Source organism: Curcuma longa, unplaced genomic scaffold (assembly GCF_044706935.1).
Source record: "Curcuma longa cultivar G26 ecotype Majalengka, Jawa Barat unplaced genomic scaffold, ITB_CL_G26_1.1 utg31682_np1212_342060_RagTag, whole genome shotgun sequence".
Taxonomy (NCBI): Eukaryota; Viridiplantae; Streptophyta; class Magnoliopsida; order Zingiberales; family Zingiberaceae; genus Curcuma; species Curcuma longa.
This window is the reverse complement of record NW_027435601.1, coordinates 79829-100117: the sequence shown is the minus strand read 5'-3', so window position 1 is coordinate 100117 and position 20289 is coordinate 79829. Positions and strand designations below refer to the sequence as shown.

At 35.0% G+C, this 20289-nt stretch overlaps 1 protein-coding gene across 1 annotated transcript; it reads left to right on the top strand.

The window, feature by feature from the left end:
- The first annotated feature begins 303 nt into the window (after window positions 1–303).
- LOC141820292 (copper-transporting ATPase PAA2, chloroplastic) lies at window positions 304–19358 on the top strand. Its single transcript, XM_074707584.1, has 17 exons — window positions 304–967; window positions 5521–5598; window positions 5758–5855; window positions 5946–5999; window positions 6660–6746; window positions 6995–7159; window positions 8102–8212; window positions 10263–10331; window positions 10406–10515; window positions 10777–10882; window positions 13803–13869; window positions 14262–14341; window positions 14471–14925; window positions 17887–18055; window positions 18185–18316; window positions 18693–18843; window positions 18932–19358. The coding sequence occupies exons 1-17, from the start codon at window positions 367–369 to the stop codon at window positions 19105–19107; spliced, it is 2709 nt and encodes a 902-aa protein (XP_074563685.1). The 5' UTR covers window positions 304–366; the 3' UTR covers window positions 19108–19358.
- Window positions 19359–20289: the final 931 nt, after the last annotated feature.

The following is a 20289-nucleotide window of genomic DNA, read 5'->3' as shown; positions in this document are numbered from 1 at the left end:
TTAAACATGGAGTTGGAATATTTCACGCAATCAATACCATCATTAGATTAATAAGAGAAGCACGTTTCTCCTAAACACTAGTCAATTTTTTGAATAAAAGAAGCACGTTTATCACTTACGAGATAAGGAAGGAAGAAGAAGGTAGGAATATTCAAACATACTGAATATCTGACACCCGATTTCCACCACAAATCCTTCGACGAGAGTATCACCTAATCCAGCCCCTTGCTCAAGGAACGACACGTCAGATCGATTTCCAACGGGTAGACAGACAGACAGACGGCTTTCGAATTCGTTCCATCGCCACTCTTCCTTCCATTCATCTTCCCCTTGCGGCCTCCCGTTCCGCCTCTTCACTCTATCTCCATGGCCGCAGCCGCCCTCCTTCGATTCGCTGTAGATCCCAACTCTAAGCCCCTGCTCGGCCCCGTCCGTGGCCTCCGGACACCTCCGCCCCACCTCCGCCTCCTCCGGTGGTCCTACGCCCAAGGCCCCCTCCGCCTCAATGCGATCGGGATCGACGCCGCCACTTCCGGCGAGTTCCATCAAGATTTGCAGGTCAAGACGTCATCCTCGGTCTTACTCGAGGTCGGAGGGATGATGTGCGGTGGCTGCGCCGCCCGAGTCCGCTCATTGCTATCAGCGGATGACCGGGTTGAGTCCGCCGTGGTCAATATGTTGACCGAGACGGCTGCGGTCCGGCTCAGGTCTGGTGGCGGAGAACCGGATCTGATCGCCGAGCATCTGGCCGGCATGCTGACCCAGTGCGGTTTCCCGTCGAAAAGGAGAAGGTTGGGGTTGGGGGTACGAGAGAACGTGGCCAAGTGGAAGGACATGTCGGAGAGGAAGGAGAAATTGCTTGCTGAGAGCCGCAATCGTGTTGTGTTCGCTTGGACGCTGGTGGCACTGTGCTGTGGAAGTCACGCTTCGCATCTTTTGCACTCTTTTGGGATACATGTGGCTCACGGTGAGGAATTCCTCTTCATTATGGAGAGTTCACATCCTTTTTGCTTCGCATGTTGAATTTAGGAAGTTTGTCCATATATTTCAGCTGAAATACTCCAATATGTGGCTACCACTAGGATTGATCCGGATTGGTTCAGCTCAAATTTTAAAAAATAAATTGACCCGGATTAGTTCTACTGCAATGTCACAAATATAAAATATAAAACAAAATTCATAAGAAGCCAAATTATTTAAAAACTCTGCCAGTAGAATCAAATCTATAGCAAATATCTACAATTTCCAGAAATTATGCAAGAACTATGTAATTAAATGCAAAATTCATGCTTCACAATGACTTGAATTAACATGTTTTTATTTTAAGTCATTGAGAAAATAGTTAATAATTTTCTGACTAAATATCAAGTATCTACATATCTAAATAAAAGTGTCAACAATGTGAAATACTCATTATGAGCTATTTACCAAAGATTCTAACTATCCTATATGAAAGTTTTAAGAAGAACATTGAAAGGGACATTAAATATAAAAGAGATGCTGTCGGAAAACAAAACATGATTTTATAATCGTGTATAGGTTGAAAATATTCCATAAATTATGTGGTATGATTAGCTGGTTTTATAAAAGTCTGTTAGTGTTTTATTAGATAAGTTTGTTTAGAAAAGTTTGTTAGAATTTTTGTTAGGAAAGTATGTTTTTCCGTGAAGAATAAATTGCATTATCAATCTATAAAAAGGGGTTATGGTCCTATGTATTTGATAAGTTTTCAGTTAATACAATTTCTAATTTTCAACATGGTATCAACAAAACTTGATGATTTGCTCTTAGTACTAGTTATCCTTTAATTCACCATCATCTTCAAGCTTCAATAGTGCCCTCATCCACAAATCATTCACACTTCGATATGTGGTTTAGTTCATTCTCTCCTTATTCTTTCCTTACAAATAAGAAATTAGTTCTTTTTCTTTTTCTTTCTTTTGTATTCTATAACTTATCCCTAATCTATTCTCTCTTTATCTTCGTGTCCCCTTAATCTTATTTTTCTTTACCCTAATCCTTTATTCTATTTTTTCCTTATATATTTCTATTATCATTCCTTTGTCTTATTTGTCATCTTTCTCTTTATATTCTTTTTCTCCCCACCACTTTCATCTTTTAAAATCTCTTTTCTTTTATTCTCTCCAATTTTAAGCTTTGTTCTTTTTCCTCCTCTTCTATTCTAATTCTTTTTTTTTTCCTTATAACACCTTCAATCAAAACCCTAAACCAACAATCTCATGATTCACCTCTTTTTCTCTTCTCCTCTCCTTATCATCACACATCGTTTCCTCTATTGCATATTCTGCACATCTATTATTATCTCCATTTTTCACCATTTTGTTCCACCACTATCATTAATTCCCTATTCTCATTTATTCTCGAATTTTCCCATGTTTCCTTTTACCAATTTTCTAAGTTAGATTCATTTTCCTAGCTTTTATAGCTAGGCTTTTCCCTTTTGCTCAGCCTTTATTGACAATTTTTCTTGTATTTTTCTCTTACCAGCCTTATAGCTAGATTTTCCCCCTTTTCCTGGGCATTCATTGTCGATTTTTTTGTTTACAAACCATCATAGCTGCCTCAATTCCTATAAGTAGCCTTCATAACTTAGATTTTTCCCTTTTCCTGGGCATTCATTGTTGAATTTTTTGTTTACAGCCTTCATAGCTCAATTCCTATAAGTATCCTTCATAACTTGATTTTCTCCTTTTTGCTTAGCCTTCATCCTTGATTTTTCCCTTTTACTAGCATTTATGGTTGAATTTCTTTTACCAACCTTCATAGTTGGATATTTTCCGTTGGCTTCCTTCATTGCCTTTTTTTACTAGCCTTTATAGCTGGATAATCCTTTTACCAACCTTTTTTATTTTTTGGTTTTACTTGGCTTTCATTGTCGATTTTTTCTTTCACCAGTCTTCATAATTGAATTTTTTTTAACAAGCCTTCATAGCTGGATTCCTTTTAATAGTCTTCATAGATGGATTCTTTTTACCAACCTTCATAGCTGGATTCCTTTGACCAACCTTTTTATCAACTATCATAGCTAGATTCCTTTTACTAGCATTCATACTTGGATTCGTTTTACCAGGCTTCGTAGTTGGACTTTTCATTGTTGATTGACTTTTATTGTCAAATTTTCCCTATTAACTGCTTTCGTAGCTGGATTTTTCACTGTTGATTGACTTTCATTGTTGATTTTTTCATGTTACCGGCCTTCATAGTTGCATTTTTCTTACCAGCTTTCATAGTTATATTTTTCATTGTTGATCGACCTTGATTGCCGATTTTTCCCTATTCCTAGCCTTCATAACTGGATTTCTTTTACCAACATTCGTAGTTGAATTTTTTTCTTATTGCTCGGCCTTCATTATAAAATTTTTTAGTCTCCCACTAGTTGTTTTTGCAAGTTTTGACTAATGCACAGTGAGAAGAGTTTGAGAGGTTGAGATCTCTTATTAGTAATCTTGACAAGCATTCAAATACTTGTTCATTAGTATACTCAAGATAAAGATTTGACAAGCTAAATAATGGGATGTTCTACTGAAGGTTTAAAATATCGAACCGTGCCGGAGTTCGGTCCCGGACCAGAACGATACAGTTTCGGTACCGTATCGTACCGTGCCGGTATAGTTTCGGTATTTTTAAAATATAAAATATATTAATTAAAATAAAAAATTTAATCTAAATATTTAAAAATAAAAAATAATTTTTTTTTGATAATTTATAGGTTTAAATAAAGCCTATTTAAATTATCCCGAATTATAACTTTGAACTATAGCTAGAGTTGATTATTAAACCTTAATTAAAACCTAAGTTAAAAAAAAAAATTGGAAAAATCGCGCGCCGTGCGATCGGTGCGCCCGCGCGGAGCGTCGCCGAGGCCTCGTGACGCCTCCGGAGGCGTCGCCGAGGCCGCGCGACGCCTTTGGAGGCATCGCCGAGCCCGGGCGACGCCTTTGGAGGCATCGCCGAGCCGGGCGACGCCTCCGGAGGCGTTCCCCGGCCGGAAATCGTGTGCGGCACTGTGCCGGTGCCGCGGTGGAACGAAACTTTTCGTGCGTATTGGGCGATACGGCACGAGATTTCAATCCCTGGTTCTACTATCTTGAAATGTTGCGTTATTCCTTTATCAAAGTTCTATGTGTTAATGGGCATTAGTTTCAATAAGCAAATGCCTTATTTCACCACACGGGGAGAATTCTATACTAGAAGATCAATCTATAAAAAGAGGTTAGGATCCTATATAAATTTTCAGCTAATACAATTTTCAATAAAAAAAATTCAAAGATTTTAGGTTTCTTATATTTAGTTCTACTGCAATTTCACAAAAATAAAATATAAAACAAAATTCATAAGAAACCAAAAAAAAAAGGGCAGCCCGGTGCACGAAGCTCCCACCATGCGGGGTCCGGGGAAAGGATCCATTGTACGCAGCCTTACCTTGCCTTTGGCAAGAGGCTGTTTCCAGGATTTGAACCCGTGACCTCTAGGTCACATGGCAGCAACCTTACTATTGCGCCAAGGCTCCCCTTCCTACCAATAGAATCAAAATTATATAAAAACTTTACCAATAGAATCAAAATTATACAAAGACATATACAATTCCTAGAAATTATACAAGAATTGTGTAGTTAAAAGTTAAATGCAAAACTTATGATTCATAATAACTAGAATTAACATGATTTAATTTTAAGCCACTGAGAAATTAGTTAATAATTTTTCTAACTAAATATCAAGTATCCCTCATAGCTAAATAAAAGTGTCAACAATGTGAAATGCTCATTATGAGCTATTTACCAAAGGTTCTAACTTACCATCCTACATGAAAGTTTTAAGAAGAACACTGAAAGGGATGAGATAAATGAATATTAAAGAGATGCTGAGTGGATTAGTGTTGCAAAAGTGGAAGAAGGGACGACAGAGGTGGGAGCGAACAAAGACAACAATATCTTGTTATTTTATAAGGCAGTAGGGATGCTAGAAGGGATGAACACTAGCAAGATTGTGGAAGAAAGAAGGTAGGTTAGATGGGATGTCAGACGTGGAGAGGATGTCTAGTTATCAAGATGGAACAAGAAGAGAGATAGTAGAGGCAGGGATGAAATGCAAAAGACTGAGACATGGAAGAATCAATCAATCTTGTGAAATCATCGAATCAAAAAAGAACTCAAAAGCCACAAGAGGAAGAAATGGACATCATGGCTGTCCAACTATTCCAAAATTAACTATATTACTATTGATTGATTATATTAGATTCATCAATATGGTATATATGATGTGCATTATATAATAGTAGTTTTATTTAGTGTATATGAAAACCTAAAAAATCATAGCTAAACCTGAAATAAAAAATATTTGTTTGGTTTTTGATTCGGATTGGATATATAAGATTTTCCCACCCCTACACACCACCACTTTGAATTTTTTTTTGTATGTATATGAGAGAAAAGAAAGTGGGCGAGCTGGCATTTTTGGTTGAATTGATGATTTGTGAACTATGATTCTTGTCTGATGCAGGATCTTTTTGGGATTTACTGCACAATTCTTATGTGAAAGGTGGCATTGCATTGGGATCACTTCTTGGACCTGGTAGAGGTAATTGTAATTGGACCTCAATAGGATCTACGTTATGTAAAATTTGGAAGACAAGAACAGTTTGCTAATTTTCTTGAATTCATCCCATTCACAGCTATGCAGTCAAGAGTTTCAATCTAATGCTGATTAGTATTTGATTAAGTGTACATTTTTCTGTAGATTTGCTTTTGGATGGTTTCAGAGCATTTGCAAATGCATCACCAAATATGAATTCCCTTGTGGGTTTTGGATCTGTTGCTGCCTTTATGATTAGTGCAGTAAGTATATATTTATCTTGATCTTGCAGTTGAGCGTAGGACCAATCCTCATTTTTTTCTCGTTTCACGTGTTCTTTATGACTAATGCAGATGTCTGTGATCAACCCTGGACTTGGATGGGAAGCAACTTTCTTCGATGAACCTGTTAGTTGTACTTTAAATCTTCATATGTTTTATGGAGGAAAAATGAGAAGAAAGATATATTTTGTTGTTGGATCAATTTCAATTAGCAATCACCCCTATCCCCATCTCCTTCCTATACCTTGTTAGATTCTTTGAGATGTCCATATTCCTCTTTGCCTTTTAGTGAAACTACCATTCTGTTAAAATTTTAATAAGAAGCACAGTGTACTCTCCTGAATCTTGTCACACCACCATGTACCTAAATGTTCTCAACTGGCTTAGTCCATAAATATATTTTCCACGTAACATGGGTTTTCCATTGCATGGCCTACAATGGTATTTTGCTATCATGTTGGTGATAAATCATGATATCTGCTTCATGCTAAGGCAATAGATACTCTTCCTAATTTTATTAAATTCGTGCTGCCAAAACATTGTGTTTTACTTTTGTTGGGTGATTTCTGGATTTGACACTACTTACTTCATTTGGTATAAGTTAAAGGATCAGTTTTTGCATATTCTGAGCTTTTGTTGTTCTTTATATTAGCTGAAGTGTTTGTGACCATCTTATCTTTATTCACATTATTCACTATATGCCATTTCTAAACACGTTAAGAGAATGCTAAAAGTAAGTACTTTGTATGCATCTTTCACTCAAGAAGCTTTTCTTGTAGCATGCAGGTCATGCTTCTTGGTTTTGTACTTCTTGGGCGTTCTCTTGAAGAGAGGGCTAGACTTAAGGCATCTAGTGATATGAATGAACTGATGGTAAGCTTTACTATTTAATGGCATACTTCTGTATTTTACAATAAGGTCTCATGTCCAAACATTTGATATTTCTTTTTGTTATGCTTCTCTCATGGTAAGTTGGGAAAAAAATCAATGAATCAGTTAATGTCTATACTAAATTTCACTTCATAAAAAACAGCAATTGTGCTAAAAGTTGAAGGGGAAAACACAAATCTATTGCAAAAAGTATTGTTGTTCTTAAACAAGTATCACCAATTTTCTTGCAGTCATTGGTATCCTCTCAGTCACGTTTGCTAATTACCTCATCTGAAGAAAATCCTTCATCTTCGGGATTCCTAAGTGCTGAAGCAATCAGCATTGAGATACCAACTGATGATGTTCGCATTGGAGACACAGTACTTGTTTTGCCTGGGGAAACAATTCCTGTTGATGTATGTTAAATACACATTTTTCAAGTTCTCATATCTGCATTATTTTGTCTAATTCTACTTGTTTTAGTTTCTATTCACTTAAGAATCAAGAAATTTTAACAACTGTGGAATTTTTTTTGTCCACTTGAAATTTTGTTAATTACAGTATATCCTTTCCTACCACCTTCCTTATGTTGGAACTATATAAGGTATAGAAGAATATGTTTTCCTTTAATATTGATTAACCACTGACCACATAAAACAGAAAGCATTCTTTTGGGAGAAAAAATATTTCAAATACCTACCTTGAGGTTACTTCTAATTTATGCCTCTAAATTGTAGATAATGTTTGTTTGTTTGTTTGTTTGAACCTGCTACAAGTACTTTAGAGCTTAGGTACAAGTACTTCCAATGAGATAAAACTGCAAAGCTCTTTCCCTATTAATCTGTCCAGCCTATTGCCTAGGGCCAGATGTTGAGGCTCAGTTTTCTCTCCAAGTATTTACTTGTAAGAAACACAGAAGATATATTGGTTCTACTCACTAAAGCATTATTGTTTTTTCCTTTGACAATGATCAAATTGATTCTAAAAGTTAAAGATATTTGATTACACATGCGTGAAACTTCAAGTGCAAGAAATAAAAAGATTGGACCCTTGAACATTGCATATATTATTTTGAAAGAAATAATGGTTTTTGATTAAGCACTTCCAAGCCTTCATATGTCTCCATCTCTATTTTCTTCATTTGCCAATAAATTAATCATAGTTTGTTAGTTATTTTCTCTTTATTCTCTATGGTAGATGATACACTATCTATATCTTGCAGACTGCTTGTAGGCCTATCTGGTACAATTCACTCAGAAAAAATGATTGAGAATCTCATAGCTTCTTTTTTAACCTTAAGAAAATCAAGATCTGTTGCTAAAATTGGTATTTGTTTTTTGAAATGTGTTCAAATGAAGGGGAAGGTTCTTGGAGGCAGAAGTGTTGTTGATGAATCCATGCTCACAGGTGAATCTCTTCCTGTACTGAAGGAGCAAGGTCACCTTGTTTCTGCAGGAACAGTAAACTGGGTATGCGCATTCTTGATATCCCTCTATCCATCTCCAGCTATGGTTTTAATCTCAAATAAGAAAGAAGATGTTTTATTAATGTTATGGGGGAAATTAGGGTTAATAATTCTAGGTAATCCCCTCTTTATCTATAATTGTAACCAATGCAAGAATTCCAAATAGATGCTTAATATAAATGGTATTTACATTTAGGTCCTGGGAAGCTAGGTCAGATATATTATGGAAACCTAGTTGCTTATAGTTTGCTCAATTTTAGAACCTTTTACAAATTTTGTTAACAAGTCAACAAAATTGATCATTAGACTTGATAATTGAGGTGACAATTTCATTAGATTACATTGTCTTGTGACAATTGTTTTGCTCTCTTATATAAAATGGAATTAGAGGCTATATGCATGGTTTCTTGATCGTCATTGTTGAGCTATGGCTCGATTGAAGGATGTCCTAACTAGGATATTAACTGTTGGTACATAAGTTCACATGTTGCTGGGATCATCACCTTGCACTCCACCTCTGCACTTGACTTAGCTACAATAATTTGTTTCTTTCTCTTTTATAAAATTGTGTTGCCTCCCACAGGAATGAATAAATTGATATGAATAGTCATTCTTAGGAAAACTTGTATCAATGTGCCCTATAACCTAAAGATAATCTTGATCTTCAAATAAGAGATGTTTCCCTGAAACAGTTTGAGGGACCTTAGGATTCTCAAAGTTGCTTCCTGATAATTATGGCATGGGATCTTTAAAAATTGACTAATCATGCTAACTGCAAATGAGATGTCAGGTTTTATAATTGTGAGATAGTTCATTTCTCCTATCTGTGTTCCATACTTTTAAGAATTAGTTGATAGCTCCTCTTTTCTTGATACCAATCCAACATTGTTACAGTCAATTTTTGCTTTATCCAGTTGATTGATTCTATAATTACGTTAACCTTCTGTCTAGCAATAGATATTTCAGTCAACTCAATTCACTTCTAGTGGACTTTCTGTCTAGCAACAATTACTTCAGTCGACTCAATTCACTTCTAGTGGACTGAACTACTGTATCATCTAAGCCATGCAACCTACCTCTGTCAGATTAACGATCTTTCTATCAGTGATCCAGTCAAATTCATCTTGCTCGTCTCCACTTTGAACATAAATTTTCTGTTCATAAGCATATCAGCCTCAATCGACTCCATAGTCGACTCACATGCTAGTCGACTGAAATCAACCTTCATTCAACAAGATTATCAACTACAACCAATCTAAGGGTGAATCTTTGCCTAAGTCAAGTTCTACCTGAATCTCAAAATAAAGAGGTTCACATGATTCTCACAACTCACTAAAAGCTAACTGCCAAGAGGACTTGCTACTGGAACTTCTTTGTCTACTAAAAAATCTCGCTTCCACACCTTTTTTGCCAAGAGGATTCGCCTTGGGGTCTCCCTTATCTTCCATCATCGGGTCAACTGTCACTTGGACTTTCAATTGCCAACCACCTAATCACTTTTGATTCACTTAGACTTCCATCTAACAAATATTTCAGTCCTCGACTTCCTTGGACTTCTCTAGTTACTAAATATCCAATCAACCTTGACCTACTTGGGATTTATCCATTTGTACCTACAATAACCTGCCTTGCCCATACAAACTTTATTAGTAAACAATATAAATATAGGTGTAACTTAAAGTTTTATCCAAACACCAAAACCACTTGGCTGAATTCGATCACTTAGATGTGAGTAAACTAACAGTCTCTCTAATATCAAATTGGTCGAACTCAATCACTTGGGGCTTGACCAGTTGGGGCATGGTTGCACCATCAAAAAGTTCAACCTCAGGTTAGCAAACATGAACAAACAGGCATATGAGATTGGGTAGGGAAACCAGTCTGCATTTGCTTACCCTTGAAGAGAGAAATTCGCTTCATTTGTATTCTTGTCTGAAATTGTCTTTGAGATTCCTTTTACTGGATTTTATTACTACATCGGTTTGTTTCTTATCACTGAAGAGCTTTCTGCATGTCAGCTGTAATTCTTTTGTACTACACCTAATATTTCGCAGGATGGACCTTTAAAAGTTAAAGCTGTGAAAACTGGTGCTATGTCAACTATTTCTAAAATAGTTCACATGGTATGCATAGAATAATTCATTTGATTTCTAAAATGAAATGTTTCCATGTTAACTAAATGCAGTGAATTTCACAGGTTGAGGAAGCACAAGCACAACAAGCACCAATTCAAAGGTTGGCTGATTTGATTGCTGGACCTTTTGTGTACAGCGTTATGGGGTTATCTGCTGCAACTTTTGCTTTTTGGTGAGTTTTTATTTTATTTTTTGTTAAATCATGTCTTTATTTATTTAGACATGGCTACGAAGAAAATAATAAATAAAACTGGTTAGTCCCTTGTCCAAGTTGAGTTTTCAAAGTTGTGTTCAGTAAAAGTATTTGCTAGCCTTTATCCTTTCTTCTTTGAGATGGATTAAGGTCAAAACTAATTAGTCAAACTAGTTCACCATCATCTTCTTTTCCTTTAAGAGAACCCTAAGCAGCAATTTATCCCTGAACTTATTTCAGGTATTATTTTGGGACACAAATCTTTCCAGATGTGTTACTTAATGACATTGCTGGTCCTGATGCTGAGCCATTGCTTTTGAGTTTGAAACTCTCTGTGGATGTGCTGGTAATCATTTATAAACAATAGGTTGTGTTGGTTGTTGTTAAAGCTAATTAACCGACCACTTATCACAAAAGCAACTCTTAGAAAAGAAACCAATTTGTATATTTATATCTTTAATGTTCCCCCTTCATGTGTGGGTGTGTATTCTTCACTTGATTAGTCCAAACCCAACACATGAATTCATGAGCATTTTAAATTTATATCCATATAGGTTTTGAACCTAAGCATTGTCAAAGTTAATTGGTTAACTATGTACCCCAAAAGCTTGAGAAAATAAACCAATTATATATTTTATATTCTTAATAATTACCACACAAGTTAGCTTAATACCACTTATATTTAATAAAAGCTTGTTATTCTTATTGAGGGGAGAATTATTCCTCAACCTCTACCTTTAGATATGTATTATGAATAATAAAGAATATTACAAATAGGTCCTTGCTTCCTTAAATATAGCCCTTACGTATATATCCATGAGCCTTTTACCAATAACACTCCCACTTAAGCTGATTACATATCTATGCATTTTAGAAACTCAGCTTGTTGCATTCCACTCTAGGCCCTCTTAACGATTTGGTCAATAAATTTGCTAATTATAGAACTAATAATCTCCTTAAATTGATTCTTTTTCTTTTTGGATTAAGTGACAATCTCTATATCTTTTGTCCTCGCATGAAAGATGAGATTCATTGGCTCTACAAGGACATATCTTAGCTTGGTTATCAAATGCTTAACCTAAATAGGTTCACATGTTGCCAAGTACATGGCTCTATATTTTCTGATTGTACTTGATCTGCCATTACTATTGGCTTCTTACTCTTTGAAGAAATAAACTTCCCTTTTAAGAGAACATAATAGCCAAATGTAGATATTGTCTATCTATAGGAGAGTCTGCATTGAATCTGAGTACCCCACGACCTCAAGATGACCTCAATATGAAATCAGATACCTTTTCTTGGAGCACTTTTTAGGTAACATAGAATCCTTGTAACTATCCAATGGTCACGACGCAGGCTCTCTAGAAATTAACTTAACCTTAACTGCAAATGAAATGGTGACTCTAGTAATTATGAGATAGCTTGATTTTCCTACTATCTTTTTGTGTTTCGCTGATCAGTTAGTGACTCTTGCTGCATTGGTACTAATCTAGCACTAAGATAAATAGGTATATCTAAGGTTAGTCTTAGCATTTCTCCTTGAACATATCCTACATATGCTGTGAGATATACATAAATTATTCTAAGCAAGCAACCTCTATACCAAGGAAGTGTGTTGCCTAAGTATTTTGCTAGAAGTGTTCATAGAGGTAATCTTTCAAATTTACAATCCTAATATAATCATCACTAGATGAAAATATTATCGACATACTAGAGAATAAGGAGAATATGTGTTCTAGACTGTGAAATGGGAGTCATTTCTAGTGATGATATTATTATCTCCCTAGAGAACAAGGAGAATGTGTTCTAGACTATAAAATGAGCTAAACATACACTAATCTGTAATACCCCTAGTTGAGCTAAAATTTTCTAGACCAAGCTCTTGAAGAATGCTTTAGTCATAACAAAACCTTCTTTAATTGTTAGACCATTTTGAGAGGCATGGACCTCCTTCAAAAGATCATCATGAAGGAGAGCATTCTTAATGTCAAGATGATAAAGAGGCTAGTGAAAAACAACTAGTAAAAGGAAGAGATATAAACTAGCTTGATCTTGACCATTAGAGAAAATGTATTAAGGTAATCAACATCATAATGTACCCCTTTTTTATTAGAGGAATTTTAATGATCAACAATATCATTTGATGTACGCTTTTAGAGAAAATGCATCTACAATTCATGATGGACTTCCTCGGAGAAGACTCGGTTGTTAGAGAAGGTCGTTGTTGTTGGGAGACATGCGACCATAGAGATTCAATGTGGATGTGGATAGGCACATGGGAGCTTAGGCATGAACATGCGGATGGGCAAGCAATCGACTGATGGAGAAGGTAGTTGGAGTTGAGAAATTGAGAGATGCATGTGCATGGAGATTCAACATGGACGATAGGGACATATGTGTGAGAGCTTTGTTGTGGATACACGGTTAAGATTGGTGAGGCAGGTACCTAGGAGCTTTGGTGTGGATAATGCAAACAGGTGCATGGAAGATGGCACATCTAGAGAAGAATTTGATAGGATGTTTGACACTTGAGAGATGGTTGATTATGTAGTGATGTCGGGAGGAAACAAAGGTGAGGATCAAAATAACTCTGATACCATGTTGAGGGTAAATTATTACAAGATTTGAAATCTCAAGCTGTGCTAGTGTTTTAGTCTTTAATTAGAACAATATTATTTCGATATCGTGCCGATGTTTCGATATATAGTGTTGGTGATAAATTGGAGGTGGAAGGAGGAAAGAGATGAAGAAGAAAAAGATAAGACAACTATATAGTTAAGCTTTACTTTCCATTTGGAATGTTATGATATGGACATCATCTTGTATGGAAATAAACTATAAAAACAAATAATATTATCTCAATTTTATCATGCAAGGGATGCTGAGTGTTAACATGAAATGATACTCGTCGATATGATTGACATAATGACATAGGAGATATTGTCTTAGTACTTAGTATCTTTTAGTAATTTATTAGAACAATACGTTTCAACCATTTCGACACAGTAGAAGATTTCAAACCATGAGTTATTATTCATCATGAAATCTAGCTAGCCCCTGCCCGACCTTTATATATGTATTATAATGAATAAGAAATATTATAAGATCTTTTACCCCTTGCATATTTGCACATGGGCCTCTGCCCATAACAATTCTCCTTTTATCTTCAATGTAAATTTAAATTATCAATCATCTTGTTCCAATTGTGTATTATGATGTGTATAGTATACATGTATTTGCTTTGCTAATATCCTGTAGTTTTCCAGGTGGTTTCATGCCCTTGTGCACTAGGACTAGCTACGCCAACTGCCATCTTAGTAGGCACTTCTTTGGGTAATATATTAAGCTTCTGTGATTGAATATATTTTTCTCAAGGATAAACTCTAGATATTAATAAACTGATGATCTTATTTAAAGTTTTGGTGGGTTATATCATAAGATTGACAGAACTAATGTTTGTTCAGTGTATGCAATTTTCAAGCACTTGGTTGAGCATGAATTGATATATGCATGTATCTTATTGCATTGTAACTTTGCGTTAAAGTCTTTTAACTCTTGCAGTGTGAATTTTATAACTTTATACTCATCTGAATTCTCTACTTCCCCTTCACGACTAGAAGTAGAACTCTCATTCCTTTATTTTAAACAAAAAATAAAAGAAAAAAATGTGGACTTTGTCAATTTTTGAACATAGGTTAACCTTAAAATATCAATTTCATGAGCAGGGGCTAGAAAAGGACTTCTCATCAGAGGTGGTGATGTTTTGGAAAGGTTGTCTGCTATCAGTGTCATTGCATTTGACAAGGTACTTTCATGGTTCATCTTTCTTTTGTCCTTGGACATAATTCACTGAAACACTTGACTTTCTGGTTTTGCAGAATTGTATCTTCTAGTGACTGATATGCATTTTGTTGCAACATTTTAAAATATGCAGACTGGAACACTCACTGATGGAAAGCCTGTTGTTACTGCCATTGCTTCCTTGACTAATGAAGATTCTGAGATCCTTCGGTTAGCTGCTGCTGTGGAGAAAACAGCATCACATCCAATTGCTAAGGCTATTTTGGATAAAGCCGAGTTGCTTAATTTAGGAATCCCTAGCACCAGTGGCCAACTCACAGAACCCGGTTTTGGTTCCTTAGCAGAAGTAGATGGTTCTCTAGTTGCAGTTGGTAGGCTTGATTGGGTTCATGAACGTTTCCAGCAAAGAACATCTGAATCTGAATTATTGGATCTTGATAATTATGTTGAATGTCTATCATCAAACATGGGAATATCATCAAATCAGTCAAAATCAGTTGTTTATGTTGGGAAGGAAGGAGAAGGCATAATTGGGGCAATAGTAGTAGCTGATGTTCTGCGTCAAGATGCAAATATTACAGTTGACAAGTATGTGTCCTAAACTTTTGACTGACATAGCAAGATACATTTCACAACTTTTGTTTGGTCTTTCTTGTTATAATGTTGAGTCCTATCTCCTATGTATATATGTATTTATCCCTTTACAATAATATGAAAATATTTATTAGTTAAATTTAATTTGGTATTAGAAGACTTATTTTAGGGTTAAGGGTTATAAAATTTTGTTGCTGATTAAAGTGGAGAAACTACAAGGCGAATTTTAAAAAAAAAACATGCACGTTCGGAGGATAAAATGAAACTTTCAGAGCTATTAAAAACTATCTTGAAAATTTCAGAGTTATCTAAGTTGAAATTGAATACTACAAATTTTGAAAACACAATGGGAACTATAAAATGATTTGAAAAGTTTGCATAGTGGAAATGAGAAATACTTTTAAAGTTGTAAACATAGTGGAAATGTGAAGTATCTCTTTTAGTTTTCAGCACAATGAAAATATAAGTTAGAAAAGTTAGTGCAACGTAAGAAAATTGAGTGCAGTAAGAAAAGAGAAAAGAAAACACAAGTATTGATGTGGTTCAAAACCCCTAGTTCCAACTCCATAGCCTATGGACTTGTAAGGTGAGTTGTCCTTTGAAAATACACTATATTTTCTCCTTTTCAAAAACCTACGAAGGTAGATAAACCTTTTGCAAAATTTCTTATAGCATAAATAAGTAACAAAGATAGCAAGGATATGAAGCTTAAAGGTAGAGAACCTTAAAAACAAAATGAGAAAAACAACCAGAATAGTATTTTAAAAAATTGCAAAAACTAAAAGGAATTGCAATGGAGAGATGAGAATTGCAAATATTTTTTGTAGACGAAACACTTGTTCTTGTTTCTTGTATTGTTTTTGAATTGCTTTGGGTTGGTCAACACATTCTTTGTCACTGGTCAATTAACTGGTTCAACTCGACTCAACTGCCTTTTGGCCGACTAAACCAAAATTTTAACATAGTCCACTAGATCATGTCTGGTTCATTTAGATCTTGACTGATTCTTTAGCTTACTATGTCATCACTTGATTGTTTTGTGCTATGTTCATAATATCTCGTATCTTGAATTTTGCCCAAACTTCAAAACCACAGTTAACCTATATGCATAGATCATGATTGGACCAATAGTTTGTGAATGTTATCTAGGATAGAGCATGCATAGACGTATGATACCCTAGGTTAAGAGCTTGGTTACCCAGAGCTATGTCATGTATACTTATGTACAAATCTTCTAACTTAATAATGTCATTGATTGATTACCCACATGGACATGTTTTGTAGTATCATTAACTACCTGCAATTAATTGGAGTCATCAGTGTTTTCTTAGTAGTTTCCTTACCAATGCTCAGGTACCCAACCTTAAGGTGACCCAGGGATCATATGCCAACTAAGCAAGTTGTCCTAATGTGTGTTAGCCAACTAGATAGGTCAAGTGGAAGTTACCTCAGTCTACTTGTCTCATGGTTTCAAGAAATAGAATGTTTCTTGTTGAACTTAAGTCAAATAGGCAATTAATTGAATGAAATGTCAATGCCTAGAATCCAATCAACTATGCATTCGATTGGATTTCGAATGAAATCCAATCGACTACATAGTCAATTGGATAAGTCAACTAGACAAGTTCATTGGACTACTTTTTTTAGTTGCTTAGAAGCATGACACCTACTTTGTTGAGGTGGATGTTGGACCATGATATATACGCTTTATAGATCTTGTTTAGGATATAATTCTCCATAAAATTCATTGCTCATTCTTTTCACAAGTGCCGCAAATAACATTGAGTTTGGAATCATCAAGGGTTCAAGATCTTTCAAGTTCTCAAGTTCTAGAGCTGACCTTGCTTTCTCTCTTGTGCTCATCTACATTCTATAGGCACCGAAGTAAGGTTTTTCTGCTCTCTTATACTTATTTTGTTCATCTTTTTTATAGAGGTTAGTTCCTAGGGTTTTAGGAGTTTATCAGTGATATTTTAAAGAGCAAGGTGCTCTAGTCCTCTCTTAGACAATGTGTTAGGTTTTGCTCTATTACGCTATTTCAAAGAAACTTTATAGTGTTTTGTTTCATGGAAATGGCACCAACATGACAAGGACCATGGAGTAGGAGAGGTTTCTAAACCACGTTAAATCCCTTGTTAGCATAAATTTCGTTTTTGCTTCTGTGGGTATTTATTTTGTATCGACTACAACACACTATTCTTGCCGTGTACATAATTGCTACTAATCCTTAAATCTATTGTTATTTTATGAAAATTATTAACCATCTATTCATCCCTCCCTCTAGCTAGCCATTTGGATCCTTCATATGTGCCAGTTCAAGGAAAAGATGATATTCAAGAGATATGTTCTTGATTTCTCTTTATCATCTATGTCAATGTGTTGATTTGAAGTCAAAGACAATGTTGGTTGAATGTTGATCCAAAATTGAAGGAATCATTGTCAGCACACGCCATAAACTATTTATGGCTTTAGTTAATTGTGTTTTTCATTTTTATGGCCATGTCATAATTTATACTCACAAGAACTTTTTTAGTTTATGCAACAAGGTAGAGATAATTCATATATATGCTCCAACTCTCCAACTTGAGTGAGTGACAGGTAAAGTTTAGGATTTCCGTGTGTGTTTGTGCATGTGTATATACACATATTTATATTTTTATAGTACTTCCTTGTAATTATTCTTTAATAATATGCATAGAATATTCCTTTTTTAAAACTTAACAATTCACAAAAAATTATATTTTCCACTTTTTTGCATACATTTTTGACTTTCTAAGGCTGAAAGCCTTCTATTACTTTTTAACGGTCTCGAAATAATTTCTGTTATGCAACAAAAAGTGCTTCTCTTTCTTGCACTCATTGTAATTAACTCTGATCACCACTTGCTTAGTCATTTGTGATTTTCTTGCAACTCCTTTGTCTTTTAGATTTTAAAATTATTGTGTATGATTCAAGGCTGCAGGAAATGGGAATAAGGTCAGTCCTTGTATCTGGGGACAGGGAAGAGGCAGTGAGGAGCGTAGGCAAGATGGTCGGAATTGAAAACATATATGCAAGCTTGACTCCCCAACAAAAGTCTAACATTATATCTAATTTGAAAGCTGAAGGACATCGTGTTGCTATGGTAATCTGAATTGATTCATTGACGATAATGAGACTAATCAGGACAAAGATTCATGTTCCTCCAACACAACTGATATGCTTTTATTTATTTAGAGAATGATTAATCTTTAACTGATGTCATGAATTTAAGGTTGGTGATGGTATAAATGATGCACCATCTTTAGCGCTGGCTGATGTGGGAGTTGCATTGCAAATTGAAGCTAAAGACAATGCTGCGTCTAATGCTGCGTCAGTTATTCTTTTAGGCAACAGGCTTTCACAGGTATAAGATCTACCAATATTATTCATTAATCATCCATTTGCAAAAACGTTTCAGCCCTAGACTCATGATTTATTTCTAAATGGCAGATCAGATAACACAAAAGAACGTTACTTGATTCACTCTTGCTGTGATCTGATCCACTACATATTCCAATGAGCAAACAATAGATTTTTTTTCTATCCTTGAATAGACAACATATATAATGATCCAGATGATTGACGATTACCTTAGGTTTTGACAGCCAGTGTAAAAAAGTGTATAAATCAAAAGAATTGAGAGTAACATGACTAGATAATGATGAGTTATCATCTTTGTTAACTTTCTATTTGTGGCTGTAAATCCATCCTACTGATAGAACTCTGATGATATTTTACAGACAGTTGATGCTATATCACTAGCCAAAGCAACAATGGCAAAAGTTCACCAGAACTTGGCATGGGCAGTGGCATACAATGTAGTCGCCATCCCCATTGCTGCAGGCGTTTTGCTCCTGAAATATGATTTTGCCATGACACCTTCTCTTTCTGGTAAGTCACGTTCATAGATTGAATAATGCTCCAGGATCTGTCAAAAATCATAAACGATGACAATTTTCTTTTATAAACAATATTACAGGGGGATTGATGGCATTGAGCTCAATTTTTGTTGTTAGCAACTCATTGCTGCTGCAGCTACATGGATCATCCTCTAAGAAAGACAATGCTAAAGAGGAAATGTCGGAAATATTCTTCTTGGGGCACATAATAGTTACAACAGGTTTTGTCGGGGGTCCAATCATAGAGGATATCTAACGGAGTTGCTAAGTACATCACATGTTCGATTGGCTAGTGTATGATACATGGTGATTGGATCTAGTGCAAGCGGGAGACTATTAATGATTATGCTCAAATCGATCTAATTATAATCAAGAATATTGTGCATAACTTGTATATAATGAATTTATAAAAAAAAAGTTCCATATAGCATTTCTTCTTTAGTGATGGATAAAGAGATGGAATATGATAAATTTTCTAAAGCTCAATATTATGGTCTTAGTGATCTTGAGATGATGGAATATGTTGGCTAGCTTCCTCACTAAGATTAGTACATGGCTAGTTTCTACTTTGAGATAACAAGCGCATACAGTGATGCCCAGCATCCTTTGACACTTGTAGACATGTCCTACCATTGCACCATTGTCCCGGGACAACATGGTGATATCTAAACATGGATATAGGTGGTTTCTTAAAGAATATCTGTTGGACATGACTTGCAATGAAAATTCATTTTGGTAATTTTCCCTTTGCCTATGGGATCTCATACAAATGGATTCAATTGGTCCTTACACTTGGATATGCTACACATCACATAAGAAGATTGACATACTTCAAGGCGTGGAATTTTGTCCCTCGAAAGGGCAGTATGTTAATTGTGGTTGGGGGTATTTTACTAAAAAAATGATAATCTGTGGTTGGGTATTTTACTAATGTTATAGTGAGGTGGTTGGGTATTAATATTGGATATACATCTTCATACATATCTTTAATTATTTTTAATATATATTACGTTAATATTTTTTTAATAAAAATTTCCATACAATTTTTTTCGGGACTCTGTCATAAACTTTTTTTAGGTCGACAAATATGGTAAGTCTTGCTTTTTTTGTGATACATTTTAATTAATTATTTGAGAAGATGTATAATTTTTATTGTTGACCTTTTAAGTATAAAATTTAAATTAATTTTAATCATCATGGTATTCTTCCTTAGTTTTTTAATTCACATAATTATATACATCTCTTTTATTTTTATAAGGGGATTAGAGTAGTTACTCTCCACTAATTAAATATTTTTTTATTTTTAATATCAAATTGAATAATTTTATAAGTCATTCAATACTCTATTTTCTTAGGTACTTTCATATTTTTATTAGAATATCATTTGATCCAATTCTTTTTCATTTTGCATCCATTTAAAATCTATTTACTTCTAAAA

Excerpts from the sequence above, each read along its gene's own strand:
- LOC141820292 (XM_074707584.1), top strand. The coding sequence starts at position 367 with ATGGCCGCAGCCGCCCTCCTTCGATTCGCTGTAGATCCCAACTCTAAG. Across the intron at positions 5,599-5,757 it reads ACTTCTTGGACCTGGTAGAG|ATTTGCTTTTGGATGGTTTC; the intron begins GTAATTGTAATT and ends ATTTTTCTGTAG. Across the intron at positions 10,516-10,776 it reads GCTGCAACTTTTGCTTTTTG|GTATTATTTTGGGACACAAA; the intron begins GTGAGTTTTTAT and ends AACTTATTTCAG.